Source organism: Triplophysa rosa, linkage group LG12 (assembly GCF_024868665.1).
Source record: "Triplophysa rosa linkage group LG12, Trosa_1v2, whole genome shotgun sequence".
NCBI lineage: Eukaryota > Metazoa > Chordata > Actinopteri > Cypriniformes > Nemacheilidae > Triplophysa > Triplophysa rosa.
In genome coordinates this window covers 11,445,275-11,464,553 of record NC_079901.1, presented here as the reverse complement: position 1 = coordinate 11,464,553, position 19,279 = coordinate 11,445,275, and the positions used below count along the sequence as shown (strand labels likewise).

General features: G+C 37.2%; 1 protein-coding gene across 1 annotated transcript; it reads right to left on the bottom strand.

Annotated features, from left to right (window-relative positions):
* Positions 1 to 425: 425 nt before the first annotated feature.
* Positions 426 to 12,978, bottom strand: lgals4 (galectin 4). The gene is made up of 37 exons (XM_057348403.1): positions 12,859 to 12,978; positions 12,596 to 12,684; positions 12,306 to 12,504; positions 12,115 to 12,228; positions 10,711 to 10,938; positions 10,518 to 10,606; positions 10,196 to 10,394; positions 9,992 to 10,105; positions 9,790 to 9,894; positions 9,535 to 9,623; positions 9,157 to 9,355; positions 8,955 to 9,068; positions 8,716 to 8,832; positions 8,431 to 8,519; positions 8,120 to 8,318; positions 7,911 to 8,024; positions 7,706 to 7,783; positions 7,393 to 7,481; positions 6,967 to 7,165; positions 6,758 to 6,871; positions 6,531 to 6,632; positions 6,212 to 6,300; positions 5,805 to 6,003; positions 5,596 to 5,709; positions 5,391 to 5,468; positions 5,078 to 5,166; positions 4,652 to 4,850; positions 4,443 to 4,556; positions 4,209 to 4,304; positions 3,934 to 4,022; positions 3,535 to 3,733; positions 3,341 to 3,454; positions 3,105 to 3,209; positions 2,847 to 2,935; positions 1,141 to 1,339; positions 858 to 971; positions 426 to 734 (listed from the first exon to the last, which is right to left on the bottom strand). Exons 1-37 carry the CDS (start codon positions 12,901 to 12,903, stop codon positions 558 to 560), a joined length of 4,749 nt encoding a protein of 1,582 aa, XP_057204386.1. The 5' UTR covers positions 12,904 to 12,978; the 3' UTR covers positions 426 to 557.
* Between the last annotated feature and the right edge of the window lie 6,301 nt (positions 12,979 to 19,279).

The window sequence follows — 19,279 nt, the reverse complement described above, 5'->3', positions numbered from 1 at the left end:
ACATTCTCTGTATTCAGTTCATCACTATACTTTCATACATACAGTAAATGGGGTTCACTGACTTCACTGAAGAAGCTGTAGAAAGAGTTCCACCTTGTGGGCATGACTGTAAATACGTTTTCTTAACCAATATTTTCTTTTTTAGATGGATTGAAATAGGTTGTCTGTCTCTAAAGTTTAAAAGCTTCTTTGTTAACGTTTTTTTTTTTTTGTGAATCTCAGGATTCAGCTGTAGGGTCGTTTGCTAGATCACTCATGCAGTTTCTTAAGTCATATCATTTGCTACATCATGAGATTTCAGTATCAAAATTATTTTACAACTCTAAAAATTGTAGACATTCATAAATTCTTACAATTTCTGTAATAAACAATGTATGGATATAGTGGCAGTGTTTGTATTGTGAAGCAAAACTATTAACACAAACCATGCTGTAAAGTTTTATTTGATTGTATGTCATTTCCACAACTGTAATGTTATGGCTGAGACCAGTGACATGTTTAATGTGTGAATGTTAGGATAAAAACATGCATGATTTTCACATCTTTTTCAAAACTCATCACTTTTTTTGACAGTGCTTGTGGGCGTGAGGAGGAGGACCCTGTTGAGTGTGATGACCATGGTGATGACCACGGTGATGACCATGGTGATGACCAGGAGGACGAATACAAGCGCCTCCCATATCCCTGTGAGTTTGATGAACAGTGGGAGGAGAAACACAAATGCCTGCCTTACCCTGTAAAACAACAAAGAAAGGTTATAAAATTAAGCCTGCGGTTTGAGCTACAAAGAAGCGAGGTGATGCAAAGCTGTAAAAAAATGTGGAAGCACAAATTTAGCATATTTCTGTATTACCCACCATCATAAAACCGAATATGCCAACAGAGACATCCCCATAGATAGCAAGAGCAGCTACTTTGTCCAAAGGTATGCGGTGCTTAAACATGAAGAGTTCTTGGCCGTTCACATGCACCTGCCAAACCAAGCCAGAACGACAGTTATAAACTCATATGTACACTTTTGCAGAAAAAAACAAAAACAATCCTTAATAACGATGTGTTACTATTTAGCAATTATTTAGCAATTATTTTTTCGTAAAAGTATGTAAATTTATAGTGCATGCATGGATGTACGCAACACACCTTGTAACCATGGGACGTGAAGAAAATGACCAACTCAAAAGCTTGTCCCAATTTAAAGCAGCTGATTGAGCCTTGTTCCTCATCTTGCCATTTTCCCTTCTTACGGGTGTTCATGGCAACCTTAAGGTCAAATCGCGGGTTGAAGTGGAAAGCAATGTCGTTATTCTCAGATGGCCCAATCAGGAAGTTTATTTCAAACCTAAATGAAGTTGTGGCATTAAGATTAGTAAATGAAAATCAATATTTCTATTTCACAAATTGTATATTTAACTGAGCAGATACAATTGTAAATCATACTATATTCTGTATTCACCTAAAATCTGTCTTTACCTTAAATATCCCAGCATTTCTTTTCAATATTACGTATGCAGATATTCTGCCACACTCAATAATGAACACAGGACAATTTCATGCTTTATCAAACCACAACAGACTTGGTTCATTACAAAGCATTACAAAGTACAAAGTGGTTACAAAGTAACTGCTATGGTAGTCAATGATGTCCCAGAAATGTCAGTGACTAACATTTTTCCAAATATCCTCCTTTGTGTTCAGCACAACAAAGACATTTATACAGGTCTGGAACAACTAGGGATTAAGGAATTCATGACATAATTTTTCATTCTTAAAGGGGTTATGACGTGAATGATCAAATTTCCCTTGATCTTTTGACATATAAGAGATATTGGTGTCATTTATAACATTCAAGCAAGTTTCATATCTCAAAATGCCCTCCTCATCGAAAACGAATGCATTTATATGATCATTCTCCAGAGAAACCGGAGAGATGGCTGGATAAGTGATGTCACTCAGGAGATTCGTTTTTATAAGACCTGCCTACAGAAAGATATAACAACGCCTACTACTTTTACATCATTGCATCGTTAGCTCCGCCCACCGGTGTTCAGTCTGAGGAGCGAGTGGATCAGAAGCAAGACTTGTTTACATTCACCAAAAGCTCGTAATACCAGTAAGATTGTGATGTCACACGGATGTTGTGCCGTTCCTGGCTATGGAAAACATGCGTCTTTGCACAGGCTTCTAAAGGATCCCCATGTCAGAGAGAAATGGATTGCCAGTTCTTATGGACTAAACAAGAATCCCGCAAACTTTAAGCAATTATTTCATTTAAATACTACTTTGCAACTGGTAACGATTCGTTATCCAGCAGCACGTCCCTCTCAGATCTGATAATACAATATATACACCAGCATATGTTATAAACATCTTGGTATAGAGTCGATAAGCTGTGCTAACTGTTGTTTTTTGTGGTAAATGCACTATTTAGGATGCAAACAACCGTTTAAGAGTAAACATGACACGCTGTTTCTACTTCTGTGATTGTTTAAGTTTCTGTGACATGAGTAAACACATACTGTGCTTGAAAAGACTGTTTGAGTATAGTGAATGGGCGGTTACACCGAAGGAAACCGAAGGCTCTTAAAGGGGAAACACACGAATAAGACTTTTTCTAGAGATGATTAAAAACAGGCTCATAAATAACTTAGTTTTCTATGTTTTGGGAGCAAAAAAACAAGAAACTGAAAAAGATCTCACTGTTTAACTGATCCCTTCCTTTTTATGTTATCTCAAAACAAATAAAAGAACAGCCAAACGTAATAAAAATATCAAAAATACATTCACATTAACTCGAACATGAATATTAACTTCTGATTCATCCATGGTGCTTTTGTGTCTGTACTTACCGCTTGGCATTACTAGCAACAACACCCTGCAAGAAGAATGACATGCCTGGTTTCACTCCCCCGGAAATTGGGCCAAAATAGGGAATTTTCTGTAGTAAAAGCAACAAAATAGGCATCAGTCCCATCATGTCTACCAGAATGTTAAAAAAATAATCATGTTTACGTTTGCAAACTGTTGATTAAACAGTTTTCAGACATTTTTCTTTACTTGCATTTGAATGTGCACTGAGAGGTAACTGCAGAGTATAAGTCACTCACAGGATTTTGGACTGGAAGTAAGAGGTCTGACTGGAAGCTGAGAAGTTCAAACTGCGAGCTCCCCAGACTTAAGAATTTCCTGCCCAGTGTAGATGTGCTCCAGTCCTGATGAGGTAAAATAAAGGGTGTATTAAGAAAGGTCTTAAGAAAGTATTGAGAAAGGTATTTTTCACTTAGAAAATATTTTTCACAATTTATATTACCATTACTCATGAAAAATTAGGCAAATTACTTACTTGAATTAAATCACAAAGATTCATGACAACATCTCCGGCAATATTCAACACTGAAATTCTCTCCAGTGGTATGCGGTGCTTGAAAAGGTAAATCTTGTCGCTGTTCACATATACCTGATAAATCAAAGCCAGAGGGTCTATATGAAGCCAAAGGGTCTCTATCTTATAAATGTTTTGTGTGTCAAAGCACATACCTGATATCCTTCAGTTTGGATGACAATACACATCTCAAATGCTTCTCCCATTTTGAAGGGGTTGTCAGAAACAAATTCCTCAGCCTCCCATTCTGCATTTCTGCACGAATTCATCACCACATTAGAGTTGTATCGGGCATTGAAATGAAAAGCAGTGTCATCCTTGTCGGACTGGCCGGTCTTGAAGGTAATTGAAAACCTTTGTGGAAGTTGAGATGTGTCAAAGCAATTGAATGTAAAAGACCTTTCACGTTTAATGAGTTAATACAGCATAGACCATCTACACTTGAATATGTACTGTACAGCAAACAATAATTCTTGAAATCAAAAGTGGTTTAATATTCACTGTGTATTGATAGTGTCAACATTCTAGTTTTCTGTATGACTTGTATTACTTACCCGGGACCTTTGCTACCAACAACTCCCTGCAAGTACAAGGCCACTCCTACTTTCAGTCCCCCGGAAATTGGACCCACATAAGGAAGGGCCTGTAGTAAGCAAATTAAAAAGGCATCAGACCTATCTTAACCAGGACCTTGCAGCCAGTTTTGAACTCACTGAAATGGAACATCTGAAATTTCCAAGGTCATCACAATTATGGCTCTACCGTGTACAATTTTTAAAAATGTTTCCTCTGCATTGCACGTTGAGCAGTTACTGGATCTTTCACTCACAGGATTTTGGACAGGAAATGAGAGTTGCGACTGTGTCATGGAAGAAGACCGCAGGAAGCTGCTCAGTTGGGTAAAAAATGAAGATGTGCTCCACTTCTAAAAAGGAAGAAGATATAAACAGTACATAAAGTACATAAACAGAGTTGTTTAGTCACCACATGATTGCCATTGGCTTCTCACACAGTATTATTCATGTTCGAGTATTATCAGAACTGTCAAAAACATTAGACTTACTTGTACAAAGGCAAAAAGGTTGAGAATCAAATGTCCGCCAATAGTTATTACAGACACTTTTTCCAGTGGTATCCGGTGCTTGAATAGGTAGTGCTCATTGCCGTTCACATATACCTGATGAATGGAAAGCAATGGGTTGGTGTGAAGACTACTTCTTAGCAGTGTTTGGGGCATCTTGAGAGTTTGGTTTCATTAATCACATACTGTACCTGATATCCTTCAGGTTTTATGACAATAAACATGTCAAAGGCTTCTCCAATTTTAAAGGGATTGTCCGGACCAAATTCCTCAGCCCCCCATTCTCCATTACTGCGCGTGTTCATGGCCACATTCAAGTTGTATCGGGGATTGAAGTGGAAAGCATAGTCATCCTTGTCAGACTGCCCGGTCTTGAAGTTTATCTCAAACCTGAAAGAAAGTTGAGGCAGGTTAAAGCATCTGAATCCAAATGACAGCAGGCTGTTTTTAGTATTTTGACTCCCACAATGCATTCTTACATCTTACCTCAATTCAGATCACATACGGTTTAATGCTTAGTACATACTGATAGATACATTGTTTCCTAGACTACATTCCAGGAGTACATACACTGTTGATATGATTGCAGATATTTAGCTATGGAAAGAATTGCTTACCGGTCACCTGTAGTGCCAGCAACTCCTTGAAAGTACAAGGCCAGTCCTGCTTTCAGCCCCTCAGGAATCGGCCTTACATAGGGAAGGGACTGCAGCAGGCAAAATAAATTGGCATCAGTCCTGTATTAACCAAGACCCTGCAGCATGGTTTGTATTTATTGAAGTAAAACTGTTCGTTAGGCATCGCATTTCTGACATTTTGGTGGGACATTCGCTTTTTGTGTTGAATCACCGATTTTATGTGCAACTGTTTCTTTAAGTACTTGCACGTTAATGTACACTGAGAAGTTACAGTAAAGGTTCTGTCACTCACAGGATTTTGGACTGGAAGTGAGAACTCTGACTGGATGGTGGAAAGGCCCCAGCGCAAAAAGCTCAGCCGGTTCCAGTTCTAATCAGTGGGGAAAATTAGTTTATTTAGAATGATCTTTACTCTTCACGTTATTTTCAATGACTTACTAAACATAATTATTTACACTACAGAATAAGCATAACTTCTAAAGAGCATTTTGACTTACTTGAATGAAGCCAAGAAGTTTGACGACAAGATCTCCTTGAATTTGTAACGCTGAAACTTTTTCCAGCGGTATGCGATGATTGAACAGGTAGTACTCCTTGCCATTCACGTGTACCTGATCAATCGAAAGCAAGGGATCGATGTGAAGTCAACTTCTTTGCTGCGATTAAGGCATCTTGTGCTTTTGGTTTCACAAAGCATGTACTGTACCTGGTATCCTTCAGGTTTGATGACAATAAACATCTCAAAAGCTTCTCCCGCTTTGAAGGGGTTGTCAGGGCCAAATTCCTCAGCGCCCCATCCTCCACTTCCGTAACTGTTCATGATCACATCTGAATCGTGTCGGGGGTTGAAGTGGAAAGCAGTATCATCCTTGTCAGACTGCCCGGTCTTGAAGTTTATAAAAAACCTGCGTGGACGTTGAGGTTTGTCAAAGCAACTGAATGCAAATGCCGACAAACCCTTTTTCAATTCTTCAAGTTCAATCATGCATTCGTACAGCCTAAAAGTACTGCACTTCCAATAAATAAATGGTTTAATATTCACTGTGTATTGATGAAAAGCATCTTTCTCTGATGACTTTCGATGACATTAGTTTCGCTAAATATATTACGTACCCAGGACCTTTACTACCAACAACTCCCTGCAAGTACAAGGCCACTCCTGCTTTCAGTCCCCTGGAAATCGGACCCACATAAGGAAGGGCCTGTAGTAAGCACAATAAGAAGGCTTCAGACCTATCTTAACCAGGACCTTGCAGTAGGATTTGAACACATTGAAATGGATCATTTGGAATTTCCTGAGGCATCACATATTTGACACAACAGTACAAGATGTTCTGTTTGGTGAAAGCACAGTTTTCATGCACTGCAGTTTTATTTAATGCTTCCTCTGCATTGCAAACTAAGCAGTCACTAGAAAGGATCTTTCACTCACAGGAGTTTGGACAGGAAGAGAGAGCTGCGAATGTATGGTGGAAGGCGTCCAGCGCAAGAAGCCCCTCTTTACTTGTGTAGCAAATATAGATGTGTTCCACTTCTAATGAGGAAGACGAGATAAAGTACATACAAAGATCTTTATTCACCACATGATTGCCATTGGCTTCTCACACAGTATCGTTCAAGTTTGAGTATTAGCAGAACTGTCAAAAACATTTGACTTACTTGTACAAAGGCAATCAGGTTTAGAGTCACATGTCCACCAATAGTTATTACAGACACTTTTTCCAGTGGTATCCGGTGCTTGAATAGGTAGTGCTCATTGCCGTTCACATATACCTGATGAATGGAAAACAAGGGGTTGGTGTGAAGACTACTTCTTAGCTGTGTTTGGGGCATCTTGAGAATTTGATTTCATTAATCACATACTGTACCTGATATCCTTCAGGTTTTATGACAATAAACATGTCAAAGGCTTCTCCAATTTTAAAGGGATTGTCCGGACCAAATTCCTCAGCCCCCCATTCTCCATTACTGTGCGTGTTCATGATCACATTCGAGTTGTATCGGGGATTGAAGTGGAAAGCAAAGTCATCCTTGTCAGACTGCCCGGTCTTGAAGTTTATCTCAAACCTGCAAGAAAGTTGAGGCAGGTTAAAGCATCTGAATCCAAATGACAGCAGGCTGTTTTTAGTATTTTGACTCCCACAATGCATTCTTACATCTTACCTCAATTCAGATCACATATGGTTTAATGCTTAGTACATACTGATAGATACATTGTTTCCTAGACTACATTCCAGGAGTACATACACTGTTGATATGATTGCAGATATTTAGCTATGGAAAGTATTGCTTACCGGTCACCTGTAGTACCAGCAACTCCCTGACAGTACAAGGCCAGTCCTGCTTTCAGCCCCTCAGGAATCGGCCTTACATAGGGAAGGGACTGCAGCAGGCAAAATAAATTGGCATCAGTCCTGTATTAACCAAGACCCTGCAGCATGGTTTGTATTTATTGAAGTAAAACTGTTCGTTAGGCATCGCATTTCTGACATTTTGGTGGGACATTCGCTTTTTGTGTTGAATCACCGTTTTTATGTGCAACTGTTTCTTTAAGTACTTGCACGTTAATGTACACTGAGAAGTTACAGTAAAGGTTCTGTCACTCACAGGATTTTGGACTGGAAGTGAGAACTCTGACTGGATGGTGGAAAGGCCCCAGCGCAAAAAGCTCAGCCGGTTCCAGTTCTAATCAGTGGGGAAAATTAGTTTATTTAGAATGATCTTTACTCTTCACGTTATTTTCAATGACTTACTAAACATAATTATTTACACTACAGAATAAGCATAACTTCTAAAGAGCATTTTGACTTACTTGAATGAAGCCAAGAAGTTTGACGACAAGATCTCCTTGAATTTGTAACGCTGAAACTTTTTCCAGCGGTATGCGATGATTGAACAGGTAGTACTCCTTGCCATTCACGTGTACCTGATCAATCGAAAGCAAGGGATCGATGTGAAGTCAACTTCTTTGCTGCGATTAAAGCATCTTGTGCTTTTGGTTTCACAAAGCATGTACTGTACCTGGTATCCTTCAGGTTTGATGACAATAAACATCTCAAAAGCTTCTCCCGCTTTGAAGGGGTTGTCAGGGCCAAATTCCTCAGCGCCCCATCCTCCACTTCCGTAACTGTTCATGATCACATCTGAATCGTGTCGGGGGTTGAAGTGGAAAGCAGTATCATCCTTGTCAGACTGCCCGGTCTTGAAGTTTATAAAAAACCTGCGTGGACGTTGAGGTTTGTCAAAGCAACTGAATGCAAATGCCGACAAACGTTTTTCAAACATGCGTTCCTACAACGTATTATTTTGGTTTCGCTAAAAATATTACTCACCCGGGACCTTTAGTACCCACAGTTCCCTTCAAGTATAAAGCAATTCCTGCTTTCAATCCTCCAGTAATTGGGCCAATATAGGGAAGGGCCTGCATACAGCACATGAAAAAGGTATTAGTACTGTGATTTTTTTTAATAGATTTTAACTTCTTTAAATGGCTATTTTTTATTTCTTGGGGTATCACATTAAAAAATTTTTTTAATTCCTGTTTCTTTAAGTGATCCCACACTTTAGTCAACCAAGAAGTCATCTATCTACTGGACCACGAAGAATCTATTACTCACAGGATTCTGGACTGGATTCAAGAGCTCTGACTGTATGGTGGAAGGAGACCAGCGTGAAAAGCCTAAACTGGAGGTTGTAGTTTGGACTTTTGTAGCAAAAGATGATGTGCTCCAGGTCTAATGAGGGAAAATAGGGTTTATTTAAAAAATGTATTCTCCAGATGCTTGTCACTTGAGTCCGACACAGTAATTTTCCTGCTCAATGTTAACATAACCTTAACTGAAAATCTTTGACTTACTTGTATGAAGCCACCAATGTTCACAACAACATCTCCTTTAATGTTCAATGCTGACACATTTTCCAGCGGTATACGGTGCTTGAACAGGTAGTACTCTTTGCCATTCACATATACCTGATGAATCAAAAGCAAGGATATAGTGTGAAAACAACTTTTTAGCTGTGTTTGGGGCATCTTGTGAATTTTGTAACAGAGCACATACCTGGTATCCTTCAGGTATAATTACAATTATTATCTCAAAAGCTTCTCCCATTTTGAAAGGATTGTCAGGGACAAATTCCTCAGTCTCCCATCCACCATTCCTGAAGCTGTTCATGACCACATTTGCATTATATTTGGGGTTGAAGTGGAAAGCAATGTCATCATTTTCAGACGTTCCAGTCTTGAAATTTGTTGTAAACCTGCATGGTGGTCAGATTAATGATAAAGCAAGTGAATGCAAATAAAATAAACATATTTTTTCATCCAATAATTTAATCTCTTAAAATCTGTTAAGCGTAGATTGGAGGATACAGCTTTCCCCCAACTACAACTGCTAGCAACACATTATCTTTTTAAATGATTACAAAGCATTACTTACGTGTCACCTTTAGTACCAGCAACTCCTTTCAAGTAAAAGGCCATGCCAGTTCTTAGTCCTCCTGATATTCGGCCCACATAGGGAAGGGCCTGATGTTGACACAGGCAGAAAGGCAACAGTCCTGTGTTAACTGAAACCTTATTGCAAGTTTTCACATCTCTTGAGGCATAACATTTATTGCACTACGCTTTGTAAATTGTTTGAAACGATGTTTATTACACACTGAGGATTCACAGGAAAGGACATGTCACTTACAGGATTTTGTAGTGGAAGTAAAAGCTCTTGTTGTATCATGGGAGAACCCAAGCTGGCAGTTTGACTGGTGATTGTTGTTGTGAATTGCGAAGGAAGGCTCCAATTCTAAAGAGAGTGTGTATTTTCTGTATCATTCTCACTTAATTTTGACACAGTAATAATACTTTAATATTACCAAAACAGATACATTTTTTTGACTTACCTCAATGAAGCCCAAAATGTTCAAATCAACGTCTCCAGCAATATTCACCGCTGACACTTTGTCCAGTGGTATACGGTGCTTGAACAGGTAGTACTCCATTCCATTAATGTACAACTGATTAAATAAAGTGAGAGGGTCAGTGTAAAGACATGTTATTATCTCTCTTAAAGTGGTTATCCTAGTTTTATGATATATATCACATACCACATAACCCTCAGGTTTGGCGACAATAAACATCTGAAAAGCTTCTCCTATTTTAAAGGGGTTAATAGTGGCATATTCCTCAGTCCCCCATTTTCCATCCCTGAAACTGTTCATGAGCACCTTCCCCTTTATTTGGGGGTTAAAGTGAAAAGCAATGTTGTCCTTGTCTGAGGTCCCCGTCTTAAAATTGACTGCAAACCTGTATGGAAGTTGAGGCACTTTTAACTTAATGCAAATTGCATCCAGTACTATATATGTATATGTACATAATTTTTTTCTATACATATTTTGCAAATACACAGGCAACAAAAGAATTGCTTACTGGTTAGCATTACAAGCCACAGTGCCCTGCAACATCATGGCCATTCCTGCTTTCAGTCCACCTAAAACTGGGCCCGTGTATGGAAGTGTCTGCAATGAGTGCAATAAAAAAGCAATGTGAAATGTGTACTTTATTTAAAACCAATGTGAAATTAAATTTTGTTTTTGCTCTGTGAATGAAAAATGTTACTCACAGGATTTTGTACTGGATTGAGAATTGAAAATTCAAATTCCGATTGAACAGTTGGACACAATGTTGTCTGATATTCAATCACATTTGTTGTCTGCGTTGTTGAGCAAATTTCACCACCAAAAGACCAGGTTTGACTCATTTCGACCGGACCTTGCTCACAAGTCATGATACCTCCCTGTGACTGGAAAATCATCCCGCCCTGCCCAAAGATGTTAGAGCCAGCCCAGCTCTGTAAATGTAGTCAGTTTTACAAATATGATGAGACATTTTTTTACAGTTATATAAAAATGTATATTATGTATTTTAAAAAAATTACGTGAATACTAACCATGTTGGCTTTCCACGTTTTATAGTGACTTTGTATAGACATAATGATTTTTATATATTCTATCCCATATCCCTCACACTACCTCTAAATCTAACCATCACACAAACCTTTTTGCATTTCCAATAAACATTTAGTTTGCTTTATAAGCTGTTTTCCTTATGGGGAACAAAAAATCCCCACAAAGTCAATAATGACTGGTATTATTATTTTTGTAGGGATATTTGGTCTCCACACTGCTGTGTTTACCAGCATCACAGATGTATGTATGTTATACAGTATATGTCCTTACAAATTTCAATCCATTCCATAATATTTTTTTTCTTTATCTATTATCTAAATTACAGCTATAAACGTCTTCTAGTCTGAAAATAAAGTACCAAAACAAAAAAGCTAGCATTTCATAAATGCAGTTTCTGGTGACTCATCTGTCTTTAAGCTACCACAGGCTCTAATTTCTAATTTAAGGGGGAGTGGGCATTTTAGAAATTCAGCTATTAGCACTTTGTTGATCAAGACATTTTTTGTCGTAGGAGTTTCTGTCTTATTGTTGGTCCTCTTGGTGCCACTTAGTCAGTTCAAGGGAAACCTGCACCATGTGAGCACGCTGTTGTATGATGACCAGGGTGCTTTTTGGACCATTTTTGGTCCTACACTCTTAAAAAAAGGTGCTTCATAAGGTTCTTCGATGCCATAGAAGAAACTTTTGGTTCCATAAGAACCTTTAACATCTGAAGAACCTTTCTGTTTCACAAAAGGTTCTTTGTGGTGAAAAAGGTTCTTCAGATTATAAAAAGGTAAGAAATAAATGGTTCTTTAAAAAAACTTTGAATGAATGGTTCTTTGTGAAACCAAAAATGGTTCTTCTATGGCATCGCTGTGAAAAACCTTTTAAGCACCTTTTTAAAAAATATATATTTAGACCATTTTACTTTAACTTGCTATTAGGGCGTGAGAAGACTTTCAACCAGACAAAAAATGTTTCTAGAAAGAAATGCCTACCCTGCCTTTAATTTCTGTAAGACTAACACCAACTTTTTTGTTTGTGAAAATACATTTGAAAAAGAAAGGATCACTCACCCCAATGAACACCACATTTGTTAAAGTAACCTGTCCTCTGATATCAAGAACAGTGACTCTTTCCAGAGGAATACGATGCTTAAACTGGCCAATCTCTCCTCCACTCAAGAACAACTTTAGAAAATAACATTACATATGACCATTTGGTAAAAACAAACTATAGATCTAATAGCCCAAATTATTTTAAGCACCTGATAGTTGTCAGAATTCACAGCAATAATCAGATCAAAACTGCTTCCCTTTTTAAAAGGTGAAGCCAGTTTCTCCTCGTTTCCCCATGTTCCGTTTTGGCGGCTATTAAGGACCAAGCTGTTGCTGCTGAACACAGGCTTCATCTGAAAAGCAATGTCATCTCCATCTGACTCCCCACACTTCAGGCTTACCGCAAAGCTAAAACGATAAAAAGGACATTAAAGGAGGGAATCAGTGACGCAAAAACAGATGATTTTCAAGTTTGAAGTCTTGAACAGAAAGTATTCACCTATCACATTGAGGGGAAATAGCTCCCTGAATGAAGATGGCTTTTCCAGCTTGTAGTCCTTCAGAGATAGGACTGACATACGGGACACTCTGCATAGTTAAAATATATTAAAAGAAGCTGCACATTTACAAACGTCTGATAATGTTTCCATGCATACACATTTTGTCAATTTTCAACAATGAAATTCTACAAACTTTAAAGTAACAGAAATAGTAATAAAGGTGAGAAGTGCAAGGAAGAGAAAAGGCACAGAGGTCACTCACAAAGCTGGTGGCCTGGAAACCAGATTGAAACACAACACTGCTCATATTGTCGGTCACTCGAAAAAATGTCTTGATGGATGGGAAGATCCTAGATTTCGAACTGGTGTTGCAGTTGGGTGATCCTGGTTTTATACTTTCAGCGGATGGGAGTGTCCAGACGTCAGGGTACTTTGAGCCACGAGGGATTTTAGATGCAATGGACTAGATTTTGCTTAGCAACCCATAGGCAAAATTTGAAGGCATGAGGAACCAAATCTAATCATTTGCATTCTTGTAACAGTTTAGCCCAAAACCATAACCACACTTTGCAACCAACGCTGTTCGAAGTTTAAACTCAATTTAAGCTCAAAACTCAACATTTTAAAAGTAATCATATGTAAATAAAACTACAGTATAATAATACCGGTATAGTCTGCACTGCATGATTATATTATATAATATATATTATATACAGATATAATACAGATTTCAACTGCTGTTGGACTTTACCTGAGAAGCTGGCCTACAATTAAATTAGCTGTAAAGGTTTTTTTTAGAAATTAACCTTGTTATTGTTTTATTGTAGAGTTATCTAGCCACAGCAGTGATTTGAAATAATACCTTTTGGTGAATCTAGGTTGATATCAATGTCAAAAAGTATCCCAATCAACCTGAATTCACCCTACTAAGCAGCGTGACATGTAATGCAACTGCAGTATGTTATGCAATTGCATATAAACCTGTTCTGGATAGATTTCAAGGGAGTCAACGGCAAACACTTTGGTTATCCAAATGGTTTGTTCAGTCAGCAGTATTCTCAGGAATTAATATTCAGTGTCACATACTGTATAAGACTATTTCAAACAAAACAGAGTTATGCCACTGTAGGTAAAATGGTTGGAACTTTTACGCATGTCATCAGTCAAGAGGCAGGTATTGTCATTGACTGACAACAAATAAATGAGTACAGACAAAAATACAGACTTCACAATATAACCAATTGCCCTGAACCATGTAATAAGCTACAACTAAAGTAGATGTAACCTACATAGGAAAATGTAATCGTAGCATTGAATTATTTTAGTATATGCTTGAAAATGAAGTACACCAAAAATTATATATAATATATCTAAATTGATATATACAATACCTGTATCTTAAAAAAAATCTTTAAAATCTCTTAAAAATTCTCAAAGTGCATGCTTAAATGTTTAACCTTGTAATTGGGTAACCCTATAACAGACAATGCTTTAGTATCAAAAATATTAATAAATAACAATGACATTAACAATATCGGACCATTTTTGTAGACTTTTTGCTGTTTCTGGAAATTTCACCTATAGGCTTTCACCATTGATTTGAATATCTCTTATACTCAAATAATTAGATAAGCATGCAGAGTTAGGCGAGCCTCATTAGCCAAAACAACATTTTAAATTAAATTATACCATATAATCTACAACTATAATAAATTATATAAATACTTGTATTATATTATTATTACATTCAATTTTATATAACAATTACCAGCCAACTGGTGAATAAATGTCTAAACCTGTGTAGTTGTACTTCTAAACACACTTGATGTTACTTAACTAAGCCCCGGGGATATCCAATAGAGCTTGTCAGGTTAGCTCATAAAATGCTGATGTCAGTTACACTGTACAGTTACTGTATATTCTGGCAACATACAAGTTTAAGTAAAACAAAATGAGAAAGACAGCTGAGAGCTTTAATCTTGTGCAAAGGGCGAGAAGAAGAAACAATAAAATAAAATACAACACAACTTTCCTTTTGTCTACATATATGGACAATACTTACAAAGTTGCAAATACTATTAAGTTCTGGAGCTAAATTTGCTCTATTTAAATCTGAAAGTTACTAAACTAACTTTAGATTTTTTTATCTATACAAATGTATTATTAACATTCAGTAATATGTTCAGATGAAGTTGCATGACAGTATTCATTATAAATAAATTTACAGCATATTATAAAACAGACACTGCCCATGGCAGATGTTAAAGCAGTTAGGGGCAAATCTGTTTTTGACATGGAAATGCACTCAAAATTGATATTATGACACATAAATCCTTCAGCCTGTCAGTGCTGGCAAGCAGCAGAGATGTTCATTGTTCTTCATATTCACAGTATTGATAAATGTGTATTAAAGTTATTATCAGAACCACATTATTACAATAGGTCTATGACAATTCACAGACAGCAGATTCTCAGTAAACAATTATCGTGGCCAAAATAATTCAGGATAACGATATAATTGTGATAAGTATTAAATTGTGTATACAAGTGTAGGGAGGCAGCGGGAGTTATTAACTGGGCAAATTATCAACTGTGTGCAAAACCACCACCTTTAAACAAGGTCTGCTGCAGGATTAGTTACGATATTATCATATGTACAGTAGGCTATTAACCTGTTATCAATAATCACAGTCATTAGTATCATGATTATCATCAATACAGTAAACACATGCCCATTACATGAAGCATAAAAGCAGCTTGCAAAAAGTCCTGATATTTTTTATTATTGCTCGAGTGATGGGCAGCTAATCGTGAAGTCTTAAGTCATTTGTTGAATTGTATCTTACTGACCACTGTAATGAAAATAACTGCACTTGTATAAATGTTTGCATCATTTTACACTCACCGAGAAACAAAGCAGTTTAGTAAGTTAGAAAATGCTTTGTATAACCTTTAGAAGCACAGAACGCATTTGACTGGATTGAGCTGGATACTGTAGCTCAAGGGCTTTAGCAATATAAAGGCGGTTGGTGAAAAGGGAGAGGAGATTAACACATAGAAGTTGTTTGTTTGTTTTTCTGTCAAAAAACATCTTCAAATTAGTACTGTGTAGCATTAAATGTGACACTAACATATACTGTATATTTAACATTCATAAATGTTTAAAATATAATTGACGAAAAGTCAAATAACAATAAACTTCCTGCACCCTGATCATGACCATCATAAAACTATGCCCTAATAGTAGGTACTGTTTTTGTGTTGGAATAGTAGGTACTTTTTAGGACATGGAAAAAGAGATTGCACACACTGGGACATACTAACAGGAAGAGGAAGTGGCCGTTGTTGCCTAGACAACATTGTGGCCAATAACTGTCACACACATCAAAATACAGCTCTTCTTTCCATTAAGGTATTTATTCATTCATTATTAAGAAAAGGTTACAAAATGAACCATTTGATGTTCCTGGAGATTGCAACTGCGGAGGAACCTTAAAGGTTCATTTTTTAACCTTTTTAAAAAGGTTCCAATTGGAACCCTCTCTTAAAGGTGCATTAAAGAACCAGCAGATTTCCTTTTGGAACCCCTTTCTAGTCACCATTTCAGTAGTATTATTATTATTGATATTATTAGTGTTATTGTTGTTATTATATTACACATTAAACTATAACAACATTTCATAATATGGACACAAGACCATGACTCTCCATTAAATATTTATTAAAAATTAAAAATTTCAGAAAAAACACAAAATTACAATACATTTTATTTAAGTCTGATCATTAATATTTGTAAACAAAAAATCTACAAACAACAAATTTAATGTAAGAATTAAATTTCTCTCATCATAAATAGAAAACAAAGTTACTTACTAAATTAGTAGGGATGTAACGGTATTGTAAATATCGAAGTATCGCGATAGCATTTTTTACCCGATACTATCGTGGTCGCATGACGATAGATCTTCCAGGCAAAGTGTAGTTTTTCAGGCAAATGGAGCGAGCTGAGGGAAGCGGGAACTACAATTCCCATCAACCCATGCGCTCTGCTGCCGCCCGCTACAGATCAAGTTGAGCGAAAATGGCGGATGCCGCTAGTGGCATAGAAACGGATTTACAAATTGTTGAAGCTAGGGCTGGGCGGAATGACGGAATATTCTGTTACCGCGGAATAAAATGTCAACCGTAAGAGATTTTTCTATTCCATGTATTCCGCGGAATGTAAATAAGTGGGCGTGGTTAACTCGGCACTCTGCAGATTAGGCGCTATTCTGAAAAAAACTAATGAATTAATCCACCCGTAACAAATGAACGTATCAAACATTCTTTTGACCTTCTTTCAGTCTGTAGTTTAGTGATGAGCATTTAAATGAACTGTAATAAATAAATTAGTTAAATCAATCTAAGAAAAATGAGGTATAAAATTATAATGGGAGATTGTTTCATGAAATATATCGTTACCGTGAAATAAAATTACTCATTCCTTGAAATAGATTTTTGGCCATTCCTCCCACCTCTAGTTGAAGCTAAAGCGAATTATAAATCGCATGTGTGGAAGCGTTTCGGTTTTCCCGTAACAAGAAACGAGAAAAGGTGACGGACAGACGAAAAGCAATATGCAGACACTGCCAGACTGCGGTGAAGTACAATTCGGGGAATACGACTAATATGAAGAGCCATTTGTTACATCACCCCGAAAAGTTTCATGATGATACAAGGAGAAAAAAAAATAGCAGTGAGTGAAGCAGTGAATGAGGTGAGTGTGTGAGTTAAGCAGTGAATGAGGTGAGTGTGAGAGTGAAGCAGTGAATGAGGTGAGTGTGAGTTAAGCAGTGAATGAGCTGAGTGTGTGAGTGAAGCAGTGAATGAGGTGAGTGTGTGAGTGAAGCAGTGAATGAGGCGAGTACCTGACTGGTTGTGAGTTGTTAAAAGTTGACAAACAACTCAAACTTTTTTCATTTTAATTTTTTCATGTTTCATGTTCTCAATTTTTATGTTATTAATTTTTATGCTATTATATTACTGTTCTTTACCGTTTATTTGTTTATTTGTTATTTAATAATTCATTCGTTTATGAGACTTTAGCCTGGGTTTTCACAGGGACACAAATGTTTACCTGCTGATCAATAATGCTAATGATAAATGTAGGCTAGATAAAAACGTTATGGTTCATAAAATATCGCAAATCTGGTTGAAAGGTTGAAGACATATAGCAAACAGTAAACAGACTGACAGAAACAAATACTTTAATATTGCTGCATTTTGTTTACTGTTGTGTGTCCATTTATCTGCTCTGCGTGTCTGCACTAGTGTTGTTAAAATAAGCACGTGCCTGCTGCCCTTCATGCGGCGTGTCTTTAGCGGGAGAAAAGCAGTGCACGCGGAGCGGAAAGGGTTCAAATGAAGCGCGTTTATAGCTAAGAGATATCACAGGATATAGCGACAAAATATCAATTACATAAATGTTCCTGAGAGTACGCGTGATGCGTGATTCTCCATTGTGTAGACGCGCGGCTCAATTTAAACCACTGAAAGAGTCCACATTTTAAATGTCTCGCGGTCTGGATGAAATGAAGCAAAGGTCCGGATCCGGCCCGCGGTCCGCCAGTTGACGATGACTGCTCTATACTATTTTCAACAGACTACGATTTGGGACATACTAATTCTACTTTTGAATACTATTAGGACGGGTACGCTGATTGGTACGCAGGGTGTGTCTTTCCTTCCAGCAACTGCAGAGCACGCAGGCGTGCAAGGGTGACGACATGTGACTGATGTATTCTATAAAATCATGACGAAAAAGTAACACACATCAAGACAATTGATGAGAGTCGTGATTTTTTGTGTTATGGGGGCTGGATGGTGGGCAGTGAGAATTACTGTTTTAACACCATTAGAAACATGTAGTTTAAGAGTAGTATAGTCTGTGGTGCGGAATTGGAGAGCTTCTCTTACAGCTTAAGTGTGTGGCTCAACCAATTGAGTGAGTCATCAGTCATCTAACCAGACATTTTTTGCAGAGCTGTTTGGTGAAAAGTAGTGCAAACATTATAAATTTTATCTATACAAAGTTCACCAGGTCTAAACAATATAAGGGAGAAACGGGACGAAAGTAACATGGAACAAAAGTAAGGAAGCGATTTTCTCAGAGCCCTGACTACATTTGCATCTCAAGCTCTGACAGCATGTTCAGCATGTAACCCTTGACGGTGCTACTGAATATCACGTGATTTCGTCTTCGTTTCCCGCAGTTAGGTCCGGAAATAAGTTTTCGAGCATGGAAAGTAAAATTCTGAAGCTGTGCTTTTTTATAATTACAAGTTGTGTTTCTCATTTTATGTGACATAGTAATGACCAATCTACAGGTTATTTAGTGCTATAACATATCCTCTGACGTTTGCCTTGTCAGAGTTTGTTAGTATTCAAGTAAATCGGATTTAAATGTCAGGAGTTCCTGTCGGGACGACTTTTGTCAAGCTATATCATTTTAATTTAATTTTCATGTTGTTTATTCTGTTAAAAGTATTGTATAAAATGCATTGACACTGCCAATTATAAAATATTCTAAACAATTCAAGTTTGTACAAACATTTGATGAAACTGAAATTTAAAATTAAATCTATTTGAACATTTTTTTTTGAAAAGATAAAATACAAAAGGTGTTTGCAGTTACATATTACAGT